Raw genomic sequence first — 26,650 nt, forward strand, 5'->3', positions numbered from 1 at the left:
AGCAGGAGTTCAGCAGGTTTTGTCAGGCATTGACACCCTCTTGGCTGCAGTCTGGGAGGGCTTTGCTCTGGGGCGGGGAGATGTTGGCACGCAGTGGTCCAGGGCAGTGAAATAGGGTGTGCTTCCCTGCACGTTCCTCCCTTCCCCACCCAGGTTCTTTTGTGTGGTCAACACTGACCACAACACTCTGCAGTGGCCCTTCAGCATTAATGGGGAAGGAGCTACTGAGCTTTTTGCACCAATTCCCACCATTCTATAAACAGGAAAGCAGAAATATTTAGGACCTCCCTCCCTGCTGTTTGTTCATTATGAATTGTTCTCATGGACTTGCATGGAGCGAAGTGCCAGAAACAGCAGACCCACAGAAAAGCTAAAGGGCATTTGGGATCTCAGTGGCACTTGTGAAAGCCAGGACGTGTGTTGTCCTCCTCTGAGTCACAACAAGCACTGCATCCCTCTCCACCAGGACACACTGAAGCCAAGTCTCCTGAGCTCGGTCAGGCAAATCAGGACAGGTACAGCCAATGCACCCTGATGCCAGCACAGGTTTCAGGAATTGTATCTATGGATTTGCATTTGACAAACCCACCTTTCCTGAGCCCTCTGTATTGTACAGTAATTTAGACTGCAGTAATTTAGACTGCAAAGCAAACTGAGAATGTTGCTGCGCTGTTTTAATGCTCTCCTGCAATCAAAACACAAACCCTGAACCATTTGGTTGTGGATGTGCAGAATATGGTGGGAATTGAGAAAGAGCAGGTGTTCCACATGACATTTTCTCGGTGGACCTATCGAACCCTCATCTGGCCACATCTCCAGCTTTTGTCTTAAACATTGTTCACGTAGGATGCAAAAACACTGGCCAGGAAGACACTGGATAATGATGAGCTGCAGAAGGGAAGAGCCTGATTTATTGTAACATAAAATATTAGCCTTTGGCTGCCACTGTGCATAAAATTTCTAAGCTATCATTTTCACCACACATTGAAAAAAAATAATACTTTCCTTTTTTTTTTCTTTTTTAGCTGCACTAATCCTCAGCTCTGAGCAACACTAGCCTTGCCTTAAAGTATTTTTTACCTCTGCACAGTCTTATTCCATTATTTATACCCTGTCTTCCTTCCCCCATTACATGCAAATAAAAGTTTCCTAAAGGCAGATACTTTGGAATTTGGAAAACAGGCAAATTCAGATTGCTTTCAATACCTTGAGGTGCCTAAAACTGAGCCAAGCTATTTTGAAAACCTGAGACTAATCAAGTGAACCATTAAATAGATAAACACAAAAGCTATTTTTAATTTTTAAACATCCTAAACTTTAAATATTCTACATTTCCCCTTAAAATAAAATTTTTTTAAATCTCTAAGTAGGAGGTACTTAGATCAAAGTGATGTCATATATGAAACAGTTAAATTTAACTAGTCTTTATGAAATTGTTTTTAAAGAAATACACAATCCTTCTCGGCCAGCTGATGGCTTGAGGAGGCAGGGAGGCAGGATGGCTCCTTCCTCTCCCATCATCCCTGCTTGCCTCTGACATGGGCAGCACACCAGGATTTAGCTTCTACCCTGGCTTCTGTGGGTCAGTGACTGGATTTTGACCAAAAGGATGGAGGGTGAGACAGGAAGAAAAAGGAAAAAGAGCTCCTTTACTCACTAGTTCACGGTGCCGTACCCCTTGGCTTTAGTAAATCCCACGGAAATGGCAACCACCAAGGCGGGGAGCCCTATGGAAATGAAACAAGAGAAAATTGGTCATTTAAGCATATGTGCAGCTCTTCTCCCACTCGAGCGCGTAATATACCCCATTCTTTCCAGTGTTATTCTAGCACCATCTGTCCCAGCCTGGGTCTTTGGCAGAGACTGAATTCAGGACCTTCGGAGCCAAACTCATGAACCCTTGTTACCTCTGCTAATGAAGTAAATGCCATCAGCTGTAATCAGTTCATATCCTGCTGTGGTCTCAGCAGTTGTGTGGGGACTGACAGTACATACAGATGCATAAAATATATTTATCTTGTTCTTAGGTACATGGGTTGGCCAAGAATATATAAGGGTGTCTCCTGAAGATGGAATATTCAGCCACAACCCAACTCAAAGAAGATAGCAAGGAGATTAAGGGACATGTTTGCTCTTAACATAACGTATGATAACAACCCAGGTTCAAATGGAAACTGAGTTCCCCTTATCCCAAACAAGTACCCTGAGTGCTGGGCCATGATCTATAATAGAACAGATCCCTCTGAACAACAATGGAAAAGAGTCTCAGAACATCAGGTCTTTCTGCAAAACAGGGTACTTCTCTTGCCAGAGTCCCGCTCCCTTTTTGTGTCCAAAAGGGAAATAAACTAAGAGAAACCAGCTGCACTCGAGAAGACACGCTTCATTACAAGCATTGCAAAGGATGAACAAGTTAGTCTGTGGCTGGGATGCCATAATGTACAAAGTACAATTTATCTTCAGAGCATCATGAGCTAACGGTGCCAGCATGGGATGCCGTTTCTTAGGTGCGTAAGAGGGTGAAGCTACAACCTTGATCCTACTGCTAGAAGTTCCCATAGAGTGAGGAGTATAAAGAAAACCTGCTGATTATTGTGCAACCTGCTGGATATTGGCCTAAAACTCATAAAAAGTTCTGAAATTGATGGGTCCTTGAACATCTAGGCACAATCAGAACTAGCAAAAGACACTACATCTTGCTAATAGTCTTTTGATCCTTCTTACCCCTGTCACGATAAACTGCTCAAGGTTCTACAGAGGAGATTGGGTACTTTTCTGGTTCACCCCAGCCCAGCTCTCCCCTTTCCCTGTAGAAATGTCTGTATATTGGCTAGTAACATCTGGTTCTTCAGCTACAGAGGTCTCCATGTGGCTTTTTATCACCCTTCTCCTTGTGACATGGTGAATTAAGCTGTCTCAATGCTAAAGATGGGCAAATCCCTTTAAGAATTAGCAGGATCAGTAGCTAGGTAAGATTAGTGCTTCTTGACAAGACCCTAATTCGTATGCTGTAGAGGTCATGGCAGGTGACTGCAGAAGACACTGTAGATGGAAGGGATGTGCAGGCACAGCATCCAAACAATAACCGAGCTGGTGAGGTGGTCATTCAGCAATACAAATCATCACAAGATTGATTAATAGTGAGGGTTTGCAGTCAGATGGGAGGTATAAGGCCAAGTTGGCTGGAATATACAGCATTTGAGAGTTATCATAAAGTGAAGTGTTTCTCTTCTCATGTGAGATTTCCAAGCACAGCTCACATTTGATCAGTCCAAACCCAACAGGCAGTGGGTTTAAAAGATGTCTCTTATCTTTTTTTTTTCCCTTTTCTTTTTTTTTCCTTAACTGACTATTGCTCCTCTTGCTGAGCCTCCTTCATACCTCATTTGGATATATCCTGGGTGCTGTATTCACTACAATGCCATCAATATGGCATCCCATGGCAAGCACACCAAGAAACCACACATGAAAGGACTTTTCTGGAGTATAGGTTGATGCAAGAGGCCCTGTGAAAGAGGAAAGTTGGCTAAGACTCTGCCAAAAATAGTAACTTGTTCTTTGCAGAGTGCTTCTCTTAGACGTGGTAATTATGCAGAAATACAGACTCAGGCTGTGAACTCATCAGCTTACAGGGACTGGCTCGTACCAAGCCTGGGTAGGAGCCCCAGCTTTTGCTAAAAATGGATCTGTACAAGCAGCATTTACTGAGGTGGTAGCTATACCATGGTGGCTAAGCCAAAGGGCATCGTAATGGGTGCTGTACTCCTCCGCCTTGGGAGAGTTGTTAATAGTCTAATTGCAGTTAGATGTGATTAGATTGGGGAAAAAAAATTTCAAAACTTTTAATCTATTTTTTGATTATTTGAAAGAAAGTTATTCCTAACTGGTCTGTTCCATCTATTGTGTGTGGATTGTATCAGACTTCCAGGCAGTCACTAATGCCACATAGTCACTGGCAAGGTTTTGGGGGCTTTCTGCCGAAAGTGAATTTTACATTCACAATTCCAAATAAATGTGTTAGAAACTCTGAAGAATTTTGTACTGCCATGTCAGAGGAGAATCACGTCATGTGTTCCTCATGTCCCACTAGTAAAGGTTGTTTGCTAATAACTACCAAGAGCCATAACTGCTATGAACAACTGAAGACCAACTCAGAGCCTGAGCTATAGAAGCATTAAAAATCCAGTTGTGGAAACTATGGCATGGTTGTAAAAAGACTGACAAAATTATTTCCTCTTTACTGGGGCTAAATATGATGACCGTATTGTTTCTAGGGAACAGTTTGTCTGTCTGTTCTAAATAATAATAATACTACTAAAAATTCTAATTGCTAAAAACTTTTCTGGAAAGGCAGAGTTGCATACTCAATAGGAGAACAAAAAAAAAAAGGAATAAACCTCACGGCTGATGAAAACCACTGTAGCTTCAATGAGCTACAGCTGACAGCAGCTGAGAACTTGGCAAAGATGTCTCGAGCAAGGGCTTAGAGAAATGCTAATACAGAAAGGGGGAAAAGGGGGAGAATCAGCCCATGACAAAGCGAATTGTGCTAATTATTTCAGATTATTCTCTTTAAAACGTATTTTCAGCCTCTTTCCTCCTAGAAGTGCCATTAATCTCAGCACTACAGCTGACATCTAGAAGGATGCTAGATATCAGAAATTCTCTTACTGTCTTAATAGGCAAGTGTTCTTCATTTCTTATCCTAACCTATTCCAAATGGTTATTCTGCATCATTTATCAACCAGTGCGTCCTAGCTTAGAGATGACTACATTTTACTAGCAGTGCAAATTATGCTTCTACACATGTAAGGTGGTTTGGTTTTTTTTTTCAATCTGTACAGACTACAGATGTGAATGTTGCCCATCCAAAATTCCCTTGGCGAACACGCCCATCTGTCCCAGCTTCTACAAATCAGAAAAATCCCTTTTTATTACCTATTTGTCTGTTGCATTTGATAAACCTGATGTTCCTTGAGTCACAGAGTGTTTGTCTATAAACATATGCATGAACACACACGGGCGCATGCAGCCTGTGCTTTGCACGTATGTGGCTATGCTCTTGCCACACACAAACACTATGTTTCAATAACACAATTTATTTTCTGTTGTAAGCAAAAGCTAGGAGTGAAAACTGAAAGGGCTGCAGGTGCTGGAACGAGGACAGCTCTTGATGTGCCAGAATAAATCACATCAGGGCGCTTCGTAAGCATCAGAAATATCTTGCCTGGGGTGAAATGCTAGACTTTAGTAGTAAAACAAGACACTACTACAGCTCAGACACACAACGCTTTCTCTCTCCTTTTCTCTTTTTTGCCTGCTCGCTTTTGAGCCACTTTTTGTTTAGCTGCTCCTTTCAAACACACGCTTGTTATTGCTTTGAAAGTCCAGGTTATGGGTTTGTGTTTGTTTTCTACTACAGAATGCATCATTTAAGGCTAATAAATTAAACATACGGAAGAGGCAGAGGGAGAAAAATTAGTTACAAGCAGCTGCACCAGTCTCATAGTTTATTTGTCTACGAAAAGCCCTGCTGCCATGGAGACGGGATTTCAGAGCTTGCTTCACTCTGGGTTGCACATGGAAGGAGACAGCGAGACAGAGAGAAGGAGAAAGCAAGGAAGAGACCCAAACCCAGGAGAAATCACCCCCAGCACACCCTTTGAAAACTCAACCCCTCTCAACTCATCTATTTTGTGTGACCCTTGGGTGCACTGGGCAGCAGGCAGGGCTTATGGCTCTTGCTCATGTTATTTTTAACCATCTCAGCTCTTCTCGGCACCACCAAAAGGGTTGCAGGCACCCTCTGCCAAGCTTTCTGCAGAACATCAGTCTCTCTTGTAGCCCGGACCCTCTCTGCTCCACATCCCAAGGAGGGGACAGCACTTCCCCCCCGCCCCAGGCAGCTGCTCCACAGACCCAGGATCCTCACCCCATCCAAGACACAAGAAGCGCTTGCGGATGATGCGGTTCCGTAACCGGCCCGTCACGGCCATGTAGGACTGCCAAGCCTCGGTCAGCACCCAGCAGAAAGAGGAGAGGAAGAAGAAGTGCAAGAAAGCCGCCACCAGCGTGCATATCACCTGGAGAGAGGAGGAAAGGAGGACACGTGAGAGGAGCGGCAGGCGGAGAGAGCAGCGCGTAGGAGAGCAGAAGGCACAGGGGCATGCTTCCAAACCAGGCTGTAGAAGGCAAGGTCATGGAGATCAGGACACGAAAAGACATTTTAGGAGGAGGCAGTCTCCCCCACAGGCTTCGACCTAGCAAAGGACCAAAGTGTTTGCTTCAAATTTAAGTACTGCATGAAAATCAGCTACTCTTAAGCATGAGCTCTAAGATAAGCCCGTGGTTAACACTTTTGCTGAAGTCTGAGCCCACATCCCATCCTGGTGCTCTCCTGGCTTCAGCAAGATATATTTATTTTCCAAATGATCAAAACCATTGCCACGATCCTTTAAGGGAGGACTAATCTCAGCTCAAAAGGTTTGTAAAGCACCGTGTCGCCAGCAGTCAAGTCATAGAAATGAAATCAGAGGAAGGCAATTTAGATGGTGTCCCTGCCAGGGAGGGATCGCTGAGTGAAAGAGTTAAGCTGTGAGAGCTGGGTGAAACCATGGCTGCCAGGGGCTGGTGAGGACTGCAAACATGAGTGGTGCGTAGCTGTCTAAGAGCATATAACTACTACCAAACAGGGAAAAAAAAGGAAGAAAGAAAAAAAAAGAAACTACATTAGAAGGAATTTCATAATGTTGAGCTCTACTACTCGGTGGGGAAATCTCTCAAGGGAAATGCAGGGAGCTTAAGCCATTTAAAATTAAACTGGGGAAAGTAATAGCAAATGCATTATGAAGAACAATCCTGTAGTGCCAGGGAGATGGACTGGAAAGCTGACAAGCTCGTCTTTGTTTTTAACTCAGCAAGGCCAAATCTTTCACTGGTGTAAATTGGTGCTGCTCTGTTTAACTCTGCCAGAGCTGTGTTTAATTTCCACCATCTGCACGTTGGAAACCATGAATCAATGTACTCAAGAAGAAAATTATGGAAAGAAACTCCAGTGGGTCCTGAGGAGAAGGGAGAGCAAATAGACTTTAAAAGTGACTCTGGATGAAAAAAATGGCTTAAGGCATTCAGGGCAGGGGGAGGAGGAGGTTTGTAATGAAGAATTTCTCTACTATGAGTTACATCAGGAAACATGGACTTTGGGTTTATGGTCAATGAACCTTCCTCTTTTTTTCATCCACCACCATCTTTTAACAGAGCTCTCATGCATGGACCATCTTTCATCATGATTTTATTTGATTGCTCCCGATTCATACAGTAGCACAAACCAACGTTATCAGATGTTGTGAATAAAAGTAAGACTCTGTGTTCTTTGAGACTGTCTTTTTGTTCCATATTTGTATTTGACACCAAAACCCTTGGTATTCTGCCTATAAATGGATTCTGGATGACAGTTTAGTATATATAACACAGCTCAATAGATAATTTCAAGTAATTTTCACATTTTAAAAGAATCCTAAAAAGGTAGCTTCTATTCATCAGCTTACAGACCTATATAAAACAGTTTCAAACACAGGATGCTTTCTGGAACGTATTTTAGGTGACTGTTATTTTAGAACTTTCTTTTTGGCTAACATCAGATATGACACTATTCATTTTACCGTTTTGATTTTGTTCTGCACCAACACGGTTTTTCCCAATTTGCCAGCAGCTTGTAAAGAGGAGATAAAAACTTTGTTTTCCAATTTTACACCAGAGAGATACATTTTGAGGGCATTTTTTTCTCAATCTGGCAGCTTTGATAGAAACAGGAGGAAAAGAGAGGAGGGGAGTACAGCAGAAATATGCACATCTCAGATGGGCCAGTATAAACCCATTGCCTCAACTGAAACCAGATGGGCAGGCACATATTTGCTTCTGCTGCCTCTGCTGCAGGTATTTCCTTACTTGTAAGGGGAAAAAAATTTCCATGAAGGCCTAAGCTCAGGGATATATGTCCCAAGTTGCTGCAGAAAGATCTAGCAGAGCTTGTCAGTCTGTCAAGGCCATTAGCCCCTGTTTTCCTTTAAGAGGAGAAATCTGTTCCCTTGCAGCACGTAGCCATGCCTTTGAGATATGGCCAGTTCATAGTGCATTCATTTCTTTTGTATCATGTTATGCTGACTGCAATTTTTTTAGCCTTTTCCCAGGCCTTTCATCTTCAAAAAGCTTAGCAAATCCAGGCGTGGAATCTTGCCTTTGAGGTTATATGGTTGGAAATCAAGGAAGAATTTGGCATTTCCAGGGAAACTAATACTGTAGAAAATCTCCCAGAGTAACTGCAATTATAAATCAATCACCAACATTTTAAGATGCTCCATTATCAATAATTGAATGTGAATAAATTCCTAATTTACACTCCTCCGTCTCTTCTCTGTATAGTTTTCTTTCTCTGTTCCCTGCCAGAGACTGTTTACTAGATGGCTGAGCGGAAATCCAAGAATAACCTTTCTATTTATGGTGTTTCATGCATATGGATGTGGAAAGAGCTAATCTGCCTCACGCAGTTGCAGCCGGGAGCTTTGAATCCCCACTAACAGCTCTGACAGTGAACATCCAGGGTAATGTGAGAAAAAGCTCAAAGGACAACCTGGGCTCACAACTGTGCTCTGAAGCGAGTGGGAGAGGGTGAAGAATCCACCTCCTATCCTGGGGTGAAGAAGACTAACCAAAGAGCAGGTCCAGCCATGGTTTGCCATGCTGAGCATCCCTCAGTGTTTCTTTCTATGGAAAGAAGCTCCTAGCACACACTTGGGGTTGCAGACAATGCACCCAGGGAAAGTGAGAGCTTAGCTCGCCCTTTCTCCACCTCTTGCCCTGACAAAACCGTGTTGGCTATGAAACAAAAAAGCTCTGCTTTGTGAAGTCAATTCCTGAAGGGCACTTGTTTAACAGGAGCAGAGCTGGCTGGCTGCATCTCTCTACAGTTCTTGACACACATCTGACTCAAGCAGCTGTAAAGCTTTCCCTAAAACATAACCTAGCCCTAACCCGAAGGGCCCTCCATAGAAATGAGTCTCTGTGATTCATTAAACCCTGAGGCTTCTCTGCAGAAATGCTTCCAAAAGTGACAGCATGCTCTGGCTGCCAAAGTAGATACTCAAAAAACCTGGCCAGTCACTGATTACTGTTAATTAAAAACTGAATTTTGACTTCTGATTGCGACTTTGGCAGCAGGAGTACTGGAGGACGCTTCTTGCCTTACTTTTCTGCTTAGCGGGGTTAGAATGGTTGGAGCACTTGGGGAGACGGGAAAATGTACAACGGGAAAATACTAATGATCAGCAGTGATTTGTTGTGTCAGACACCAACAGGGAAACTGAAAGTACTTTAGCTGGAGAGAAGTCATAGAGGCAACACACGCCTCTCCAGCTGGGCCTGGAACGTGGGAAGGCATGTATGTGCAACCAGTGCACATGGCTTGAAAATCCACGCTACGTCTTGCCGATACTGCTCGAGTCACACCGGGATCTGCAGTGAGTCCCTCGCGGCCCCCAGCTCTGCAGTGTGCACAGCACGTCTGGCAACATTTCCTACCCCAAAAAGAGGTGGTTTATGTGGCTGTGTTCGTTAACATCTGCCAAGCGCTTCAAGCTCAGAGTATAAAAGTTGCTGGAGAAATAAACCTAAAGCTGAGATGCTGTTTGGGTTTTTTTTAAAGCCTTTTCTCAATCTGTCTTTCTTTGTAATTTTTGGAAAATAAAATGGTTAAAGCCTTGCAAATAACCATGTTTCTTCACTGTGCCATGTGCCAGCTACTCTAGGCAGATATTCAAAAATACCACATTGGTTTTAATCAAAGCCCCGAGGATGCTGACAAATTATCAAAGAGAGAGCGAGAGAGAAAATTGAAATCTGCCATTTAGTTGCGCCTTTGACATCTCGCTAATTAACAGATGGAGGAAAAATGAGGAAGCGCTGCCTGAATGGATCATTTCAGTGCTAAATCAGGGGAAAAGCAAACAAACAAACAAAGCCCGAGTGATCTCCTACCTTATTCCGGGTTTGGGTCTGTCCGATCAGGATGAGAGCGTTGGAGGAGATGATGGATAGGCAGAAGTTGATAAGGATGACAGAGCGCTCTGAGCGAATATACCTGCAGCAAGAGAAGAGGGGAAGGGAGATCCACCCTGTAACAACTTGCATTAAGTTACCTCTGAAAAGCATCAACCAGGTGCAGGTTGCACTGGGCCAGACTCTAGAGAAGGCCATGGTAAGAGATTGCCCATTTCTTGCAGACCTTGTATGTTAAACAGACAAGAGCAACGGGAAAAGGGAGGGGGAGAGCTTGGGTGTAGTGCTTAGCCCACAGATCTCTCCATCCTCCCCCATCAGTGCTGGAGCTATGAGCATGAGTCAACAAACTAGGGGCCAGCCTGGTCCCTAGTCTGAGCCGCTCCTAAAACAGTAGAGTGCTGCAAGTCTTCTTCAGCTCTGCTTATTTGAAAGGGGACTTGAAAAGGAGCTTAAAAGAAAACATACAGGCAACACATGGAAAGATTCCCAAATAAGAAGAGCCACAGGCATGCTGGCATGAAAGCAGATTACGAGTGCATGCACCTTCACAACAAAGTGTTTGTGATTCAGCATTCCCCTCTGTTTAACCTAACAACCCATCCTGAAGTGAGAAGTATTTGTGGCTTTTTCAGATGGAGAGGTTTAACACTTCTCAAAAGGAGGCCAAATACCTAACTGCAGCTGTGGGTCTGGGACGTTAGGAATCCAAGTTAGGAAGCTGTTGCCTTCAGCACCTTGCAGGAGCAAGCTATTTGTCATTTCTGATTTGCAATGTGCAGCACAGCTCCAGCTTGCTGCCTAGGTATGTGCATGACAATTCAAACCGCTGGCTACAGAGGAAAACTTCTTTGAAGGCACTTTTATGAACCTAATAAAATTAAAAGGGAACTGCTAAAGTGCAAGTCCTCAAGGACTGATTCAGGACCTGACCATACCAACACTCACACACGTGAATAATCTCAGTGATTCGACAAGTGCCCTGCTTGAATACCAGATGAGTGAAGAGTAGACACTGATGCTTATAGAAATTAGAAACAGATCTATTAATCAAACAGCTCATCCCTGGAGGCTAATGCAGGATTATTTCCTGTATTCCAGTACATCAACTATTTATATTGGGAATTTAATTTAATTAACTAATTTTAGCAAGAGTGAGTTGGTCGTGCTTTGGCTGCAGAGTTTTGAGTTTCTGACTATGTGGTCAGGACGAGTTTACTGCACATGTGTGTTCTGCCAAGGGTAAACCTACTGGAGGTTGCAAAACTTTGGTTTTAACTTCCCTCTGAGTTTTACCTTCAGACAAACATGAATATTGAGGATATGCTTTCCTGGATACAAAAAAGTCACCAATGTAAAGTAGCCTGAATTTATACTTAGTCTGTTGGAAATTTGGTTTATAGGTAGTTCTCCCTGAAACTCACCCAACCCCAGATCAGACTACAAACTTTAGGCTTCCAGCTCAGCTAGAAACTGAGTTGACTGCCTGAAAAACAAGCCTCTAGTTCCTTTCATGGCCAATCTAATACCAAATTTCCCCATTTCATTGGGCTCAATACAATGTTGTGCATCACGTGGATCCTATTCCATTTGTGGCTGGAGGGTATCGAGCCATCAATCTATGCTTTGATTGTGTGAAATAAAACATCAAGTGTCCAGTCAGCAGCTTCTAGGGGGATAGAAAGGGAGATTTGGACTCTGTCCTGGTGGGAATGAGATGTAATAAATCTGTGTAGCAACACTATGATCCAACTGGCATTAGCGTGCACTTCGAAAGTCTGCTTCGGTCAAAAAAAGGTAAGAAATTAGTTGCCCATGAGTATAGTCTGTATGTGAATGTAGGGGAAGATAATCCAGCTGTCTTCAGACTTTTCCCCCCCTTAAACAAGCTTCTCCTTTCTCCTGATTCCCTTCACGCACTGAGAATCCTTCCTGTTCCCCAGATCCCTGAACCTCCAAAGAACGAAACATGGGTTGACAACATGTAGAATCACAGAAGCAGAATAATTTAGGTTGGGGAAAAACCTCTTGAGTTCCCAGTCCAACCCTCTGCCCAAAAGTGGGCTAATTTCAAAGCCAGATCAGTTTTTTCAGGGTCTTGTTCATTCGAGTTTCGAAAATCACCAAGAACAGAAATGCCACCACCTCTCTTGGAAGACTCGTTACAGTGCTTAACTCGTCTCATGGTGAAGGATTTTTTTTCTTTATAACCAGCTGGATTTTTTCCTGATGCAGCTGGTGCCTCTAGACATTTCACTGTACACCTCTACAAGTTGTCTGACTTCTCCATGACTCTTCCTTAATAGCCTCCTCTTCTCCAAGCTAATGAAGTCTTGTTCCCTTTGTCTCCTTTTACACCATGTTCTCCAGCTCCCTAAACATCCACTGGACTTGCTCCAATGTGCTGACATCTCTTGTATTGTGGGAGCCCAATATTGGGCACACTTTTCCAGATGTGGCTTCAAAAGTGTCAAGCAGAGGGAAATAATCAATTCTCTTGACCTGTTGGCTATATTCTTGCCTATATAGCCCAGTATAATGTTGGCCTTCATTGTTGCACAGGTGCACTGTTGATTCATTTCTGAATTGTTGCCCACTAGCACCTGCAAAGCCTCCCCTGTGGAGGTGTTACCAAGCCAGTCAGTCCCCGGCCCATCCTGCTCCACACGGTTATTCTGTCCCAGGTGCAGGACTGTGTATTTCTCCAGCCTGTATCTCCAGTTTGCTGAGGTCCTTCTGAACAGCAGTGCTGTTCTCCAGCGTATCAGTCACTCCTCCCAGTCTGGCATCATCCACAAACCTGCTGAAGGTGCATTGTGCCCCATTGTCCAGGTTGTTAAAGAAGACATTAAACAATATTGGCCATAGTATCAATGCCTGTCAGATGCAACTAGTAACCAGCTCCTGATTAAGCTTCAAATTTTTGACCATTAACCTTTAAGCCTGTATGAACTCCACCCAGCTATTAAGCCACCTTAGAAGCCACCAATCCAGTGCACAGTTCCCTGGTCTGGATACAAAGATGGCATGGGAGACTGTGTTAACGGCTTTGGTAATATCAAAATATACAACCCTACTTCTCTCCACTGTCCATGAGACCTGTCATCCCATCACAAAAGGGAAACAGGTCAGTCAGGCACAATCTGTACTCAATAAATCAGCGCTGTCTGTTCCCAATTGCTTTCTCGTCCATCATTTTGCCTGGAAATAACCTTTATAACTACTTGCGACTTAACCTTCCCAGGGGCTAAATAGGCTGACCAACCAGTTGTTCTCTGGATCCTCCTCCTTGCCCTTTTCAAAGATAGGTGTAATATTTGCCTTCTTTCACCCATCAGGACCCTCCCCAGATGATGGAGGGTGGCTCCACAGTAACACCAGCCAGATCCCTCAACACCCTCGATGCATCCCCTTCGGACCCATTGACTTGCAGATGTCCAGCTTACTGAAATGGGCCTCAGCTCTCTCTTCCTTGGCAGTGGGTAGTAGTTTCTTCCCCAGATTCTGCCATTAGGTACAGGAACTTGGGTGCCTGTGAGCAAACGCTGCTAGTAGAAAAAGGTGACAAAGGCACTTAGTACCTTCACTTTTTCTCCTCCCTTCTCCATTAGGCTACTTGCCCCATTCAACACCGGGCCAACACTTTCCTGGGTAATCCTTTGGTGCTGACACACCTGCAGAACCCCTTCTTGATGCCTTTCACATCGCTCACCAGTTTCAAATGCAGCTGAGATCTGACCTTCCTAATTCAATCCTGCATTCCTGGTCAATGGTTCCGCAGGTCTCCTTGGTAGCCTGACCTGTCTACCAAACATTTCCTTGTTATGTTTCAGCTCAGTCAGAATTTCCCCGTTATGCTAAGACAGCCTCCTGTCACGCTCGCTTTTTTCCTTCCATTTCCTCTTCTCCAGCGCAGGATGCTCCACAGAAAGAAATCACCATTACTATCCAGACCCTCTGGCCAAATAAGTCACGAACTCATATCAGAGAGGAAAAAAACCACAGAACATGATGGTTTTTGCCAGAGGAGATATCTCTAGCAAAGGCAGAGCTACTCCAGGGTGCTGTCTCGCTACTCCTTGGCTGATACATGGACTCTGCCTACTTATCAAAATACGCTGTACTCAGCCACCAAAGCAGGGGAAAACTCACTGCAAATTTAGGGAACGTCTGCTCTGGCCTGGGTCCTGCAGGATGTGGGGAAGCCCTATGCAAACCAAGACAGATGGAGAAGGTGGGAAAACCTTGCAGTCTGTGTCTCTCTGTCCCCATTACACTCCATTCCTCTCTGCAAACACTGAGTCACTCTTGCTTTCTCTCTGTGCGTACACACATCCTTCTCCGTGCAGTCACTTACTCATTCCTGCTACCTCCCACCAGGGCCACTGAGTGCCTCAGCATCTCTGCCAAAGGCAGAGCTCCTGGGTTTAAAGCAAGTGTTAAAAGCCCCTTGAGAGCTCACTGACAACCACTAAATCAATCCTCAGGCTTCGATGGGCAGGGAGTGAGAAAAGCTCGCACTGATATCTATACAGCATTCACCCAGCCGCCGCCAGTGAAAAAGGTCTGCCGTGCCCCACATGCTGATGGGCTGGTGGAAGAGCTATTCGATAGCAAGAATTGATCTCCATGCTATGGAAAGGTCACTGATTTCAGAGGCTGCTGAACCGCAATGAGTTCAGGGATGGAAAACACACCGGGGCACTCCTGAAACACCAGCATGTCAAGGAGCTGCTTGAAAGGAGTGGTGCAAACCAAAGCTTAGAGAAACACAGTATTAAGTCATTTCACCTGTTCTGACCCTTCAATAGTTCCTTTTCTCCCCAGTTTTTCATTTTCATGTCAGTTTTCAAGAGGGATGACCTTTTTCTTTCAATTCCCTGTCTTCTTCCATGTGGGTGGTGAGCACGTGGCCCACACACAGATCGTGTCTCCAGCTGTGACCCAGGACAGCCACCGCCGAGATGTAACAAGGTCAATCCACTTCCATGGCCCACTGTGTCACTGACCTCTCTGTCGAGACTGCTAATAAGGCCAGCGATGCACCATCTGCAGGAGAGTTTTTGCAGCCATCTGTCTACTGGGAACTGGAGTGAGTCCACCAACAGGCCACCAACAGCCGTCAAACAGAAACAACGTCCAGTTTTCAGTGAGACTGTGCCAAGTTGGCTGTGTCTGAAGTGATTGCCTGCACGAAAAAGCTCATGCCGTTCATGCCGATGGCTGAGTAGGTGCCACTAAGAAGCAACCATTATTTGGGGATTTTGAATGAGAAGCGGAGGGTAAATTCATTTCCTCTCTGATATGCAGCCCAAAACTGGGATCACCTCCTTTTATTCTGCCCCCTTTTCTTTATCATGTTCCTTTCTCTCTTTCTTCCCTGCCCTTTCTTTCTGCTTCCCATGTATAAACAAACCCAAGCTGGGCAAAATTCTGGGAAAGTTTCCAGATTGTCAGCCTCAGTGAGCTTATTCATCAGAAGTGTTTCATACTCAAGCAGAGTCTATGTATGCATGCTCCAGATGCCTTTGTCCAGAGGTCTGAATGGGAAATTTCCCGGCCAAAGCTCCCCGAAACAGCTGAGTTCTGGTGAGTGCACTCCACAGAAGACCGGGCATGAGGAGTTTCTCCCCTGAGTGGTAAAAAAGAACCACTTTGATACCACTCCTGTATTTTAACAACAGCTGGAATAATACTGCTGATCCCACTTCTAAGGATTCCTCCAGCTCTTCTCTATCAGACTATATAACATCTAGGACAAAACGAAATGGGAGCCAGGAGATAATGTTGACTTGAATATGATGTTCCTGAGACCATTAATAGGACAGCACATTCATGTCCAGCAGCTATGCCTAAAATAAAAAGGACACACAGAGTGCTCAGGGCTCAGCCACAGGAATGATGCAAAGTTTAGAAAACATGAAAACATGATCTACAGAGAAGAAATGAAACAAACTCAGCGCACCAAAGAGAAGTTCTAGAGATCACTTGATCATGCTTTACAAATATTTACACAAAGAGACTTAGGATAGAGAGCCCTTTAATCAAGATATAGCTGGTCTCAGGATCACTTGGAAATGCATGTCCATCCTTGGCTAGCTCAGAAATACCCATTCAAGCCTCCCATAAACATGTCTCCCCATTCATGCTGATCATTTTGGGCATAGGCATAACGCAAAGGCTGGAATGAGAAATTAAAAAGAGCATATTTTAAACAGGGCAGGCAATTAACTTTACTGTCCTCAATAACAGTAAATATTGAGGGGCACACTCCTGGAAGAAAATACATCATGTTATTCCAAATGACTCTGGCATGCTCCAAACTGATTCAACCTCATGTCTGAACTTGGGTTTCAGATCCTGAACTTGTTTCTGATAGGCAAGAGAGGGTGAGGCTCGAACACTTGCTCTTTACTCTTCTATCCTAACTTTCCACTTGATCCTGACACCAGTGACACCAGTAAGTCACCTACCAGCGCTGCCCAGTGCTGCCCAGCCTGAGGAAAAGCAGGAGAGGACAAGGACTTGAGCAGGTCCAATGATACCCCAGGCACGGAAAAACCTGAGTTCTAGATAAACGTTATTATGATCAGTCTTCAGCTCGTAGCACTTGCCATAATTAACTAGCCACTATGCACTGTCACAGTATCAACAAAAAAAGATGCATTTTTTCTCATTTTTTACTCTCTTGTTTCTTTCCTCTAGCAAAGGGTAGAAAAAATTATCTCAATTCACAACTCTGAACTGAATTTACCCTTTCCTTCCTACTAAGAAGAATCACTTGACAAAGTAAGAGCCTCAGACTGACCCCTTCTCCCAAAAGGGTCACCAATAATATCCAAACAGTATATGCTCTGTAACCACTCCATTTCAATTTCACAGTCATTCACCTGGTTCTGATTTTCTTTGTTTTATTTATCTCAGAATCATGAAGTTCTCAGCATGTTTGCCATGGGTTTAGGAAAGGCATGGGTCTTGGAGTATGAACTCAGACCTTGTTCAGTGCAGTATAGGGGGAGAATCCCTTGCACGCCTCAGGTCCTCCAGCTTATACAGTCCACCAAAATGTATCTAGCCACAGGGGCATGGGCCAATGTGGGCCTTTGTTCAATAAAACTTTGCCACAAAATCACTTCAGCTTCTATAAATGATAAAATTTAAGGTTACACCTGACCTGCTTATAAGTGTACAGGAGCTCTCTGCAATAGGATGTACTGAGGGATCCCATATGCATCTGAAGCTAAAGGCAAAACATAGCTAAGAGGTTGGAGAGTTATTTAGACCATGTGGTTTCTCATCCTTAAGCTCCTGAAAAGTGCTGTCTTCAGGCCAGATGTTTTCATAATGGGTGGTGGATGTTTTGATGTTATCAAAGACCCAACTGGGAACACCTTGAAGCAATCAGGCTGCCGGGAGGCAGTGCACATCCACCTCTCCGCGAACAAGGTTTCCTGGGGTATGTGAAGGCATCTAAAAGAGCGCAAGGCTTTTGAAAAGGGAACAATGCGACTACATGGGGTCATGGCACTAATTTCACTGTACTAATTTCTCTGGCTCTGAAAGGAAAGAATAATGCCAACTAAGCCACCACGATGACTTTTTGCAGGACCCACTCATTACCAAATGGTTCTTCCTCAGGCACCAGACACCCAAAACAGGAGAGCAAAACCTCCAGGATCCATGTAGATCAAGAGACAGTTACTTTCCCCAACAAGAAGAGAAGAGAATGAAAGCCATACCTCCAAACAGAGACATAAATGATAATCAACAGCAAAAGTGTCAGCGAAGATACTCCACAGCCTACAATTAACGTGACAGAAGGGACCAGCACCTTTTCCATGTTCTGAAAGAGAGAAAGTAAGACATTAAAAAAAAAAAAAAGGGAAAAAAAAAAAAAAAAGAGAGAGAAGATGCTTAGCAAACGCTACCAGCTCAATTTCATGGCAAGAACTTTCTTCCTAATTGTGTCAACTCACCTGACCTTCACATCGCACTGCACATACAAATAAAGATGAAAGAAGACCAGGATCTATTTCTGGTTGACCCAGCCTTTTTTTGGACCTGAGTCTGCTCACACACACACCAGTGTTAAGTCTGGGTAACAACTCCATTATCCACGGCAAAGCAGGTGTGTAAAAGGCATGGGTTGCAAGAGGAGGATCAGGCCCTTGATCCAGTGTGAAACTTTGAAGGTAATTAATGAGGCAATAGCAGAAGGCAGTGCCTATACTAGAACAATTACAAATGAGATCTTCTGGGAATGGCAGCGATGAAGGTTGGAGGATGAAAAGAAGGTGAAAATCTTTCACCAACTACAAACACCCATCTGGAAAAGGAAGAGATGAAGCAAGCAAAGAAAAAACAAGATGTATATCCTCCCCAAAGACCCAGCATCCAGTCACATCATCCATCACTTCACTACTCTTACACTACTACACAAGGTATTTCTTCGTATGCAGGGGTCCTTACGGGAACATCTGGTGTGGAATCGTTCTCCTTTCCTGTCTGAACACAAAAGATCTGCTGGTCATCAACTCTTGTAATGTCAGGAACAAACACACATGCTATAACCTCTCCTAATCTAGTTCTCTGCATCACTGGGACTGACTGTGTAACCAGCCAACATCTGCCAGTCTAATATCACTAAACTCGCCCTGTTCTCAGCTTGGAGTGAGGATCTGGATCCCACATGGATTTCTCTGCTGCGGCTTTTTTTCTGGCACGTTTCTCGTTTCCACATCAGTGATCTCTGCTGTCGTGAAGGCAGAGAAGCAGAGACCCACCGTGCAGCAGACACACGAGAACCCTCTATTTAGAGTGATTAGGCAATATGCAGAGGTGTGGGAGCACAGTTAAGGTTGTCAGTAGGTTGGCGTAGTACCAACACATATCGCCACAGCCATGGAGATGAGATGGTTTCTGACATAGCGAGGGCTTAGCATAGGAAAAAACAAGCCCCATGCAATTATGCATGAATTTGGGAATGGAACAGGCAGTCCTCTAAGGACTTGTCTACACCATTTTGTTGGCAGGCACAAGGCTGCTCAACCTGAACTTCCAATCAGTGGGATGCCACAAAGCTGAGGCTACTGCAGCTCTGTTCCAGGCTACTGAGCCTTCTGCAAAGCAAAATATATTAGGCAAGGCTCAGTGCTATACTTATGTGGAGACTGGCCAGCTCAACACATGGGCAAAGCAAGCATGTGTCCATTGACTCAAGGCCCACAGTCACTACATGTTTACTCCACAGACCCCACCATGAAGAAGAGACAAACAACCCCGATACATAGGGAGCTGAGATTAATTGTCCCTGAATTTTGAAGGGCTTGGGAAGATCCTCCTTACCTGCATATTATGACCAAGGGCACCTCTCCCATTTTAAATCCCATTGGGGGGAATTAATGTGGATCAAGACTTTCGCCATACTGCTGCAGTGAACCCCACAGGAGCTATTGGGAAGGCTGGCACAAGAGCTTAAGGGATCCAAGACAAAATTTAGTGACACATTCAGTGGCTTGAATGCCCAACTGGCATTTATACCCGAAGGAGCACAGGTTGATTAAGGGATCTTTACTGGATGCAGACCAGCTACAGACTGGAAGCCAAACTGCACTGCAGTGTGGTGCTACCTCTCTGCAATGTCCCCTCCCTTCTGACCACATTAGCTCTGACACGTCACTACCCCAGCATGCCTGTACAGCTTCCTTGAGTTTGCTCTGTGAAACAGGAGGCTTAGGACTCTTCAAAACTACACCATAGATACATACAAAGGGTTTGGATGCCGATTCTAATTCAACTTGCCGAAATTATGGAACTGGATTTCCAGCAATATCTTAGCCCTTTATACTACCAGCCATTGTGCAGAAACTGCAAGAATAACATGGCACTGAGCCTCACCAATCCATCCACTGGGACCTTTCCTGCATTTCCCTCCACCTAGAACTTCCCAAAATGCTCGTGGAAAATATTTCAGCTCACATGTGGATTCTTCCTCTAAGCTCCAACGGAGACTTGGATCGCGGTGATTTTTAACATCAACTCATATGACTTCATTCCCACCCTGAGAATTTACACCTGCCAAATATTTGAGGAAGGTTAGAAGCAATTTTTTGGGAACTAGGTAAACATAAAGAAATTTCAATGAAAATATCAACATTTTGATTCATCTTCCATCCAACACAATTGAATTTGGACATATTCCAGGCACCATGAGTGCTGAAATATCATATCCTTATAAATTGAAATGTGGAAGGGACTTTATTCTGTGAACAGAAGGCTCTGACTTAGTCAGGCACTGGGGTAAGGTATGGGAGAGAGAAATGCAGTCTCCAGTGTGAAGCCACAGCTTCTCCCTTAGTCACGTTTGTTTCCCCCACTGCAGAACCCAGGTGGGCAACAGCCCTGTCCCACCCCAGAGATGCATGTTTGTGAGAAACGCACTGTGAAGCACAAGCTACTCAGCCATGGATTGTTCCTTGCTCGCTTGCTCCACACTCACTCCCAACCCTTTTTCTCTCCCTGCTCCCCCCTTTCGACAATATGAGTTCACATCACACAAATGGTGGCCTGGGATGAGCATCAGTTGTGACATTTGATTTAAGTAGGTCTCATTTCACTGACTTTTCATGGATAACTGGATAAAAGTGGGGGAGGAGCTCCATTAAAGCAAAAAAGCCCAACATATAACTCATTCCTAAACCATCTGAGAGTAACTGAAGAAATGGAGTTTGGATTTTAAGAGATGAGTGGACTACATCTCTGTTTCTCCAACACAATAACTGTAACTCCCCTCCCTTCCACATCCTCTCTGACATCCCTCCACCCCCAACAACCTCAGGTTCTTTCACTCCCTTCCCTATCCCCTTTCCCATATCACACATAACACTCTCCTAAATAAGAGGTTGCATGTACTGGACCGTTCCTAGGTCAGATGTTTGCTCACTGGCAAGGTATTACACAAATGACAACCAGCCAAGTGGAAGGCAGACTTGTGGGCAATAGCTGGTGTCTATCTGCAGCCCTTCCCACAGAAAAGACCCTGATCCGCACCTCCTTTATCCTTCAGCCAAACTTTCACAAAACCCATGCCCAACAGAAGGACTTTTGCTGAAGAGATGCTATGAAGCCCATTCTTTCTCCCTACAGAGGAGGGATGGTTGCTCCAGCCCTGATGGGATTTCTGTTGGCATCATGAGGGTAGATAGCCATAAAAAACACTGGCTGCAATAAGAACTGGAGCTCGGTCCTTTGGGAATAGGAAGTCCTAAAGGCTTAGTCCCATGTAGTTTAGGATTCTGTTTTCTTTCTTCATTATTAAGGTTTCTTTGTCCTCCCTATATTCCTTTCCCCCTCCCCCACTTCTTCCCTTTGGCAAACAAAGCATCGTTTGTTTTATTTCTTCTGACTAATTAAACCCCCTGACAGAAGGTGGTTGGATGCTGTAGGATCTGAGCCTTGCAAGGGAAATTTCCTTGGAGGAGAACAAGGGGGGAAAGCAAGGTTGGTTTAAAAGCTGCTACCAACAGAAAAAGAGCAAAGCATTCTCAAGGTAGGAGAGAAAACAGTCCTATGGGAGTTTCTCAGCACCACAGCTGATGAGCAAACTGGTTGTCTGCGAAAGACAGTCCTGGAACAGAGTTTCCACCTGTTTGGACTGGAGATGGTCCCAGATGGCACAGACTCTGCCCCACCCCTCCCCATGTCTGCTGATGGGTGCCATCCAGAAGCACCCTGAAACACAGATGAATCAGTGCCCGGTAGGAGCTGGAACGAAAATCGTTGCTTGGGCCAAGCAGGAACAGAGCAGGTTGTTACAAGTCACAAGTCCTGCAATTCTGTCACCAAGCATGAAAAGGGAGAAGAGAAGCAATCAATGACATCAGCTGGGATGGAAATAACGAGTGCCACTGCCTGGGGCTGCTTGCTGTCCTACTACCTCATCACTCTGCCTGGCAGGGCAGAAGGACAGTCCTCCTTTTCTTTATAATTTCACTTTGCTTCCTTCTTCTCTTCTATTTCCTTCTTTTCCTTTCTCCCTCATTTTTTTTTCTCTCCTTTGTCTTCTTTCCTCCTTTCCTTTGGCCATTTTCCATGACATATTCTGTCTTTTCTTCTTGCTCTTAATGCATCTCTCTGGCTTTCCCCCCTATACACTCTCTGCATTTCTCTTTCCTTCTCTTGTTTTCTGCATAACACTGTGAAAAGCAACTTCATTTGAGTTGTGCTTGTTCCATTACCCTGCTCTGGCTCCAGGGTCAAACAGGCTCCAATTAGAACAAAGTCAAAAATGGCATTTCTTAAGGCCATGCAGTTTGCCTGAGACGTTACAAGCAAGCTGTTCTTTCTGTTTTGTCCATCCTTGATACAGAGAAAGGCTGAAAAAAGTCTTTATAGGTACAACATTATACTAATAAAGTCACCAAAAAATTAAAAACCTTTTTTGCTCCTAAATTAAACACAGGCATACGAGTTTGGAATTTGGGGCACTGGGCTTTGTCTGTTTTTAGAAATCTGTTTACTATTCAGAATGGTTGCCTTGAGCCTGATTTCCTGCACATTTGAAACTAAAAACTCACATAGAATTACAGAAGTACTGGTTGCAAGGGACATCTAGAGCTTTCTAATCCAATTTACTGCTTGGAGTAAGACTACCACTAACATCAAGTGAGGCTGACCATGGTTTTGTCTGGATGAGTCTTGGAAATTCTCAAAGATGGAGAGCTCCCATCCCTCTGGTGTCCATGCCAGGGACACACCACTCTCCTGGTGATAGGGTTTTTCCTAAGGTCGCACATGAACCTCCCTACAGTTTGTGGCTTTTCCACTTGTTAAATAATCAGGCACAAGTGAGAGGGGTTTGGTTTTATAATTTTTGTAATTGTCCCTCTGATACCCGTAGGTTGTGATTAGATCGCCCCTTACATTTGTCTTTGCAAGACCAAGCAAGTTCAGATCCCTCTACCTCTCCTCACAGGCCATGACTTCAAAGCAATGAGACTCACTGCACTCTTTTGACAAAGAACTGGATGAAGAGGGTGTGATTTACTCCAAGAATTGCTCAGCAGCCATTTTACTGGGTACCACTGGCCTAAAGGCTTTTCATGATTCTTGAGAAGGTTCTTAAGCCACATGGTATTGATTTTGTTGCTGGTTGGACAACTCTTGTCAAAGCAGGGAGCTTGTAAAAATTGCTGCAAAATCATGCTTTTAGCAGTACTCACAAAAGTGAATGGCTTTCTAAACAAAGGGGTGTATGTCAGTGCTGTAAGAAAACAACTGAGAAGGGTTGAATGATGAAGAGGTGAACATGATCTTGTCATCTGTCAAAAAAAAATCCTGAATTTCTTTGTAAATTCCCATTCGGTTAGATTCTGGGTTTCTCATTCAGGCTCAGGCCCTTTGTATATTCATGGTATATACAGGCCCTATGTATATGTATGTTAAAGCACCAGCTGTATACTCTACCCCAGTACAACCACTGGACAAAAGGAGAGCAGCCACCCCAAAGGGCAGCAGTTCACAGCAATATACGGTGTCTTTCAGGGACTTTGGTAATGAGTGATGACACCTTCATCTGGGTGAGAACCAGGCTCTTGACACAACTCAGCTGACAAAGGTAGAGCTGATGTATGTGTTCACCTCCAGGGACTCTGCAGAGCCAAGAGGAGCAAAGCTTTGTCCTTACCCACAGAAGGAGCAAATGTGAGGCAGGCACACACAGGGAGAACACCCACTGAATAAGCAGGTGCTCTTCATACCCCACCACTCTCCTAAAAGGTAGCACTGATGTCCAGATGCAGGGGCCAAAGGTAAACTTACAGATACAGATGGAGTTGTTCAAGGGAAGGCTTAGTTTTCACCTCCCAGAAGACACATTTCTTGCGCTAACTGCAAGACAGGGAGAAAGGAAGAGCAGGGCACAAGCTCTTTTTGATAGACCTCAAAATATGGACAGTGGCAGGGAATTAGTGAAGGTAGAATTGGGCCACAGATGAAAGGATCTCTTTTGTTGGGTCAGCATTATCAGAGGGACTACAGGGTTCACTCAACTCAAAGCAGAGGAGCAGTGAGGAGGCACCAAAACATTTTTTCATAGAATCATAAAATGGTTTGGGTTGGAAGGGACCTTCAAAGATCATCTAGTCCAACCCCCCTTGCCCTGGGCAAGGACATCTTCCACTAGATCTGGTTGATTAAAGCCCTGTTCCACCTGACTTTGAACACCTACAGGGAGGGGGCATCAACAACTTCTCTGGGCAACCTGTTCCAGTGTCTGTTGCTACAGGTCCTGCTGTCATGGTTTAACCTCGTGGGGCAGCTAAGCACCACACAGCTGCTCGTGGGATGGGGGAAGAATCAGAAGGGTAATGGTGCAAAAACTCATGGGATGAAATAAAGACAGTTTAATAATTTGAAAAAAGGAGGGGGAAAGCTAACAAAGAGACAGAGAAAAAAACCAAAACCGAAGCAAAGCAAGTGATGCAAAAGAAAGCAATTGTTCACTACCAACCAACCGATGCCCAGCTGTAGGAGTCTGGGCCGCACTGGAGGGAAGTTAGTGCAGGCAGAAGAATGCAAGGACGAAGACAAGGCCAGCAAAATAAGGCTGACAAAAACACACAAAATAGCAGGTAAGTGAGAAACATCTGTGGTCAGCAAAAGCACACAAGTCTGAGCAAAACAGGGTATGAGATAAGGGAGTTTTTGGCAAGTTTTGGGCTTTACATACTAATTGCAATTAACCAATGCAAATGCTTGTAGAGGCGCATGAACAGCACGTGCAGATGACCTGTAGCCTATTAGAAGATAGATGAGCGCGTGTACGGAACTTAGTAGAATATAAATGCAACCAGGATTGGGAAATAAAGGAGGACGATCTGATCATCATATTGGTGTTGTGTCGTTCCTGTTCCCGCACAGAGAAGTAAGGACCCCGGCTAATGGTGACCCCAACACCCAGCCAGTCCCCGAGCAACAGCAGTCCCTGCCAACTGCCACTCCCCAGTTTTATTGTGGATAATGATGTCATATGGAATATCCCTTTGGCCAGTTGGGGTCAGCTGTCCCAGCTGTGTCCCCTCCCAGCTTCTTCTGTGCTCCCAGCCTCCTTGCTGGTGGAGCAATGTGAGAAGCAGAAAGGTCTTGACTCTGTGTTAGCACTGCTCAGCAATAACTAAAACATCCCTCTGTTATCAACACTGTTTTCAGCACAAATCCAAATCATAGCAGCATACAAGCCACTACAGAAAAATTTAACTCCATCCCGAACAAAATCTGGTATAAAGTCTTTCTCCATCTTTCTTATAAGACTTTACATACTGAAAGGCCACCATAAGGTCTCCCCAGAGCCTTCTCTTCTCCGTCTTCTAACCTCTGAGGAGGGCTTTGCGATCCCTGAACGATGATCACTTAGTGGCATCATTAATAAATAATCTTTTCACAACTTCTTTCTGGAACAACTCGACAACCTCCTCAGCTCAGCACATGCCACTGCAAGACAGATCCAGAGAATTACTACCTTGTTTTGCTTCCTTTGTATCATAACTACAGGCTTCTCATGTCAAAGCTAATAGTCACCCATTATCGGGAATGCATTTGTGGAGCTGAGGGCCCCTTTTATGTAATTTGGCCAGTCTAACAGGCAATTCCATGTAATTACAGTACACAAAAATCACCCAGAGAGACATGTTAACGTGCTACTATTTATTAACAACCGCTAACTCTTCACTCAGTATTGAGTCTGCTCTCAAGATACAACATGGCAATCTATGTTTAGTAAACAGCCTTGATGAAGCTCTCAGGGCAGAGGAGTGGTCATGCAGTTGCTCGTTAATAGGAACTGTCAAGATAATTTCCTTCAGGCTGGCGGGGAATTACAGGAGTTAACAGTACGCATTATCTACCTGCCAGTCATCAACGCCGCGGTCAGCTTGCTGCCACTCTTTGAACTACCAGACTGCACTCTCGGTGCCTCAATTTCCAGTCCTGATATCAAAGGAGGGCTGGATCAGGCTCATATTAACTCTAAGGACCACTCTCCTCCTGCCCAGACACCTGTTTCCAAATATTTGTTGATGTTCCCAAACAGTTGTGGGTGCCTCCTCCCTGGAAGGGTTCAAGGCCAGGTTGGACAGGGATTTGAGCAACCTGGGCTAGTGGAAGGTGTCCCTGCCCATGGCAGGGGGGTTGGAATTAGATGATCTTTAAGGTCCCTTCCAACACAAATCATTCTATGATTCTACGCTTTTTACTATCATTATTTAAAAGACTACATGTTATTCCCTCCCTGCTCCTTTCCCACTGCACTTCACTTGGCCAGGCTACTGAAATCACTGTTTAACGGGGCTCTGATGAGTAGCCATGAGCCACTTTTCATCCCTCTGTGAGCCGCAGTTTGGGAACCAGTGTGCCAAGAAAGGGGACCGCAAGTGAGAAGAGCGGAGGTCTATTCCCCTCTTGCCCACAGGTCAACTGTGTACATGTGACTCCATCATTTAAGCCAATCTTTTCAAAGTCCTCTCAACTGATCTGCTTTAGATTGCAGACACTGGCCTTAACTTCTTAGGGGCCTATTTTGACCCCCTGGAAATGGAAGAGA

At 44.5% G+C, this 26,650-nt stretch overlaps 1 protein-coding gene across 5 annotated transcripts in view; it reads right to left on the bottom strand.

Moving 5' to 3' along the window:
• ADGRB1 (adhesion G protein-coupled receptor B1) overlaps positions 1 to 26,650 on the bottom strand; it is a 283,954-nt gene that overhangs the window by 49,654 nt on the left and 207,650 nt on the right. For all 5 annotated transcript variants that reach the window (XM_074830207.1, XM_074830119.1, XM_074830046.1 and 2 more), the window contains exons 19-22: positions 17,793 to 17,896; positions 10,033 to 10,135; positions 5,933 to 6,083; positions 1,658 to 1,727 (exon numbers count right to left, since the gene is read on the bottom strand). In XM_074830207.1, the coding sequence (XP_074686308.1) occupies positions 1,658 to 1,727; positions 5,933 to 6,083; positions 10,033 to 10,135; positions 17,793 to 17,896 (428 nt within the window). The remainder of the gene's footprint in view (positions 1 to 1,657; positions 1,728 to 5,932; positions 6,084 to 10,032; positions 10,136 to 17,792; positions 17,897 to 26,650) is intronic.

This window comes from Strix aluco, chromosome 1, assembly GCF_031877795.1.
Source record: "Strix aluco isolate bStrAlu1 chromosome 1, bStrAlu1.hap1, whole genome shotgun sequence".
Taxonomy (NCBI): Eukaryota; Metazoa; Chordata; class Aves; order Strigiformes; family Strigidae; genus Strix; species Strix aluco.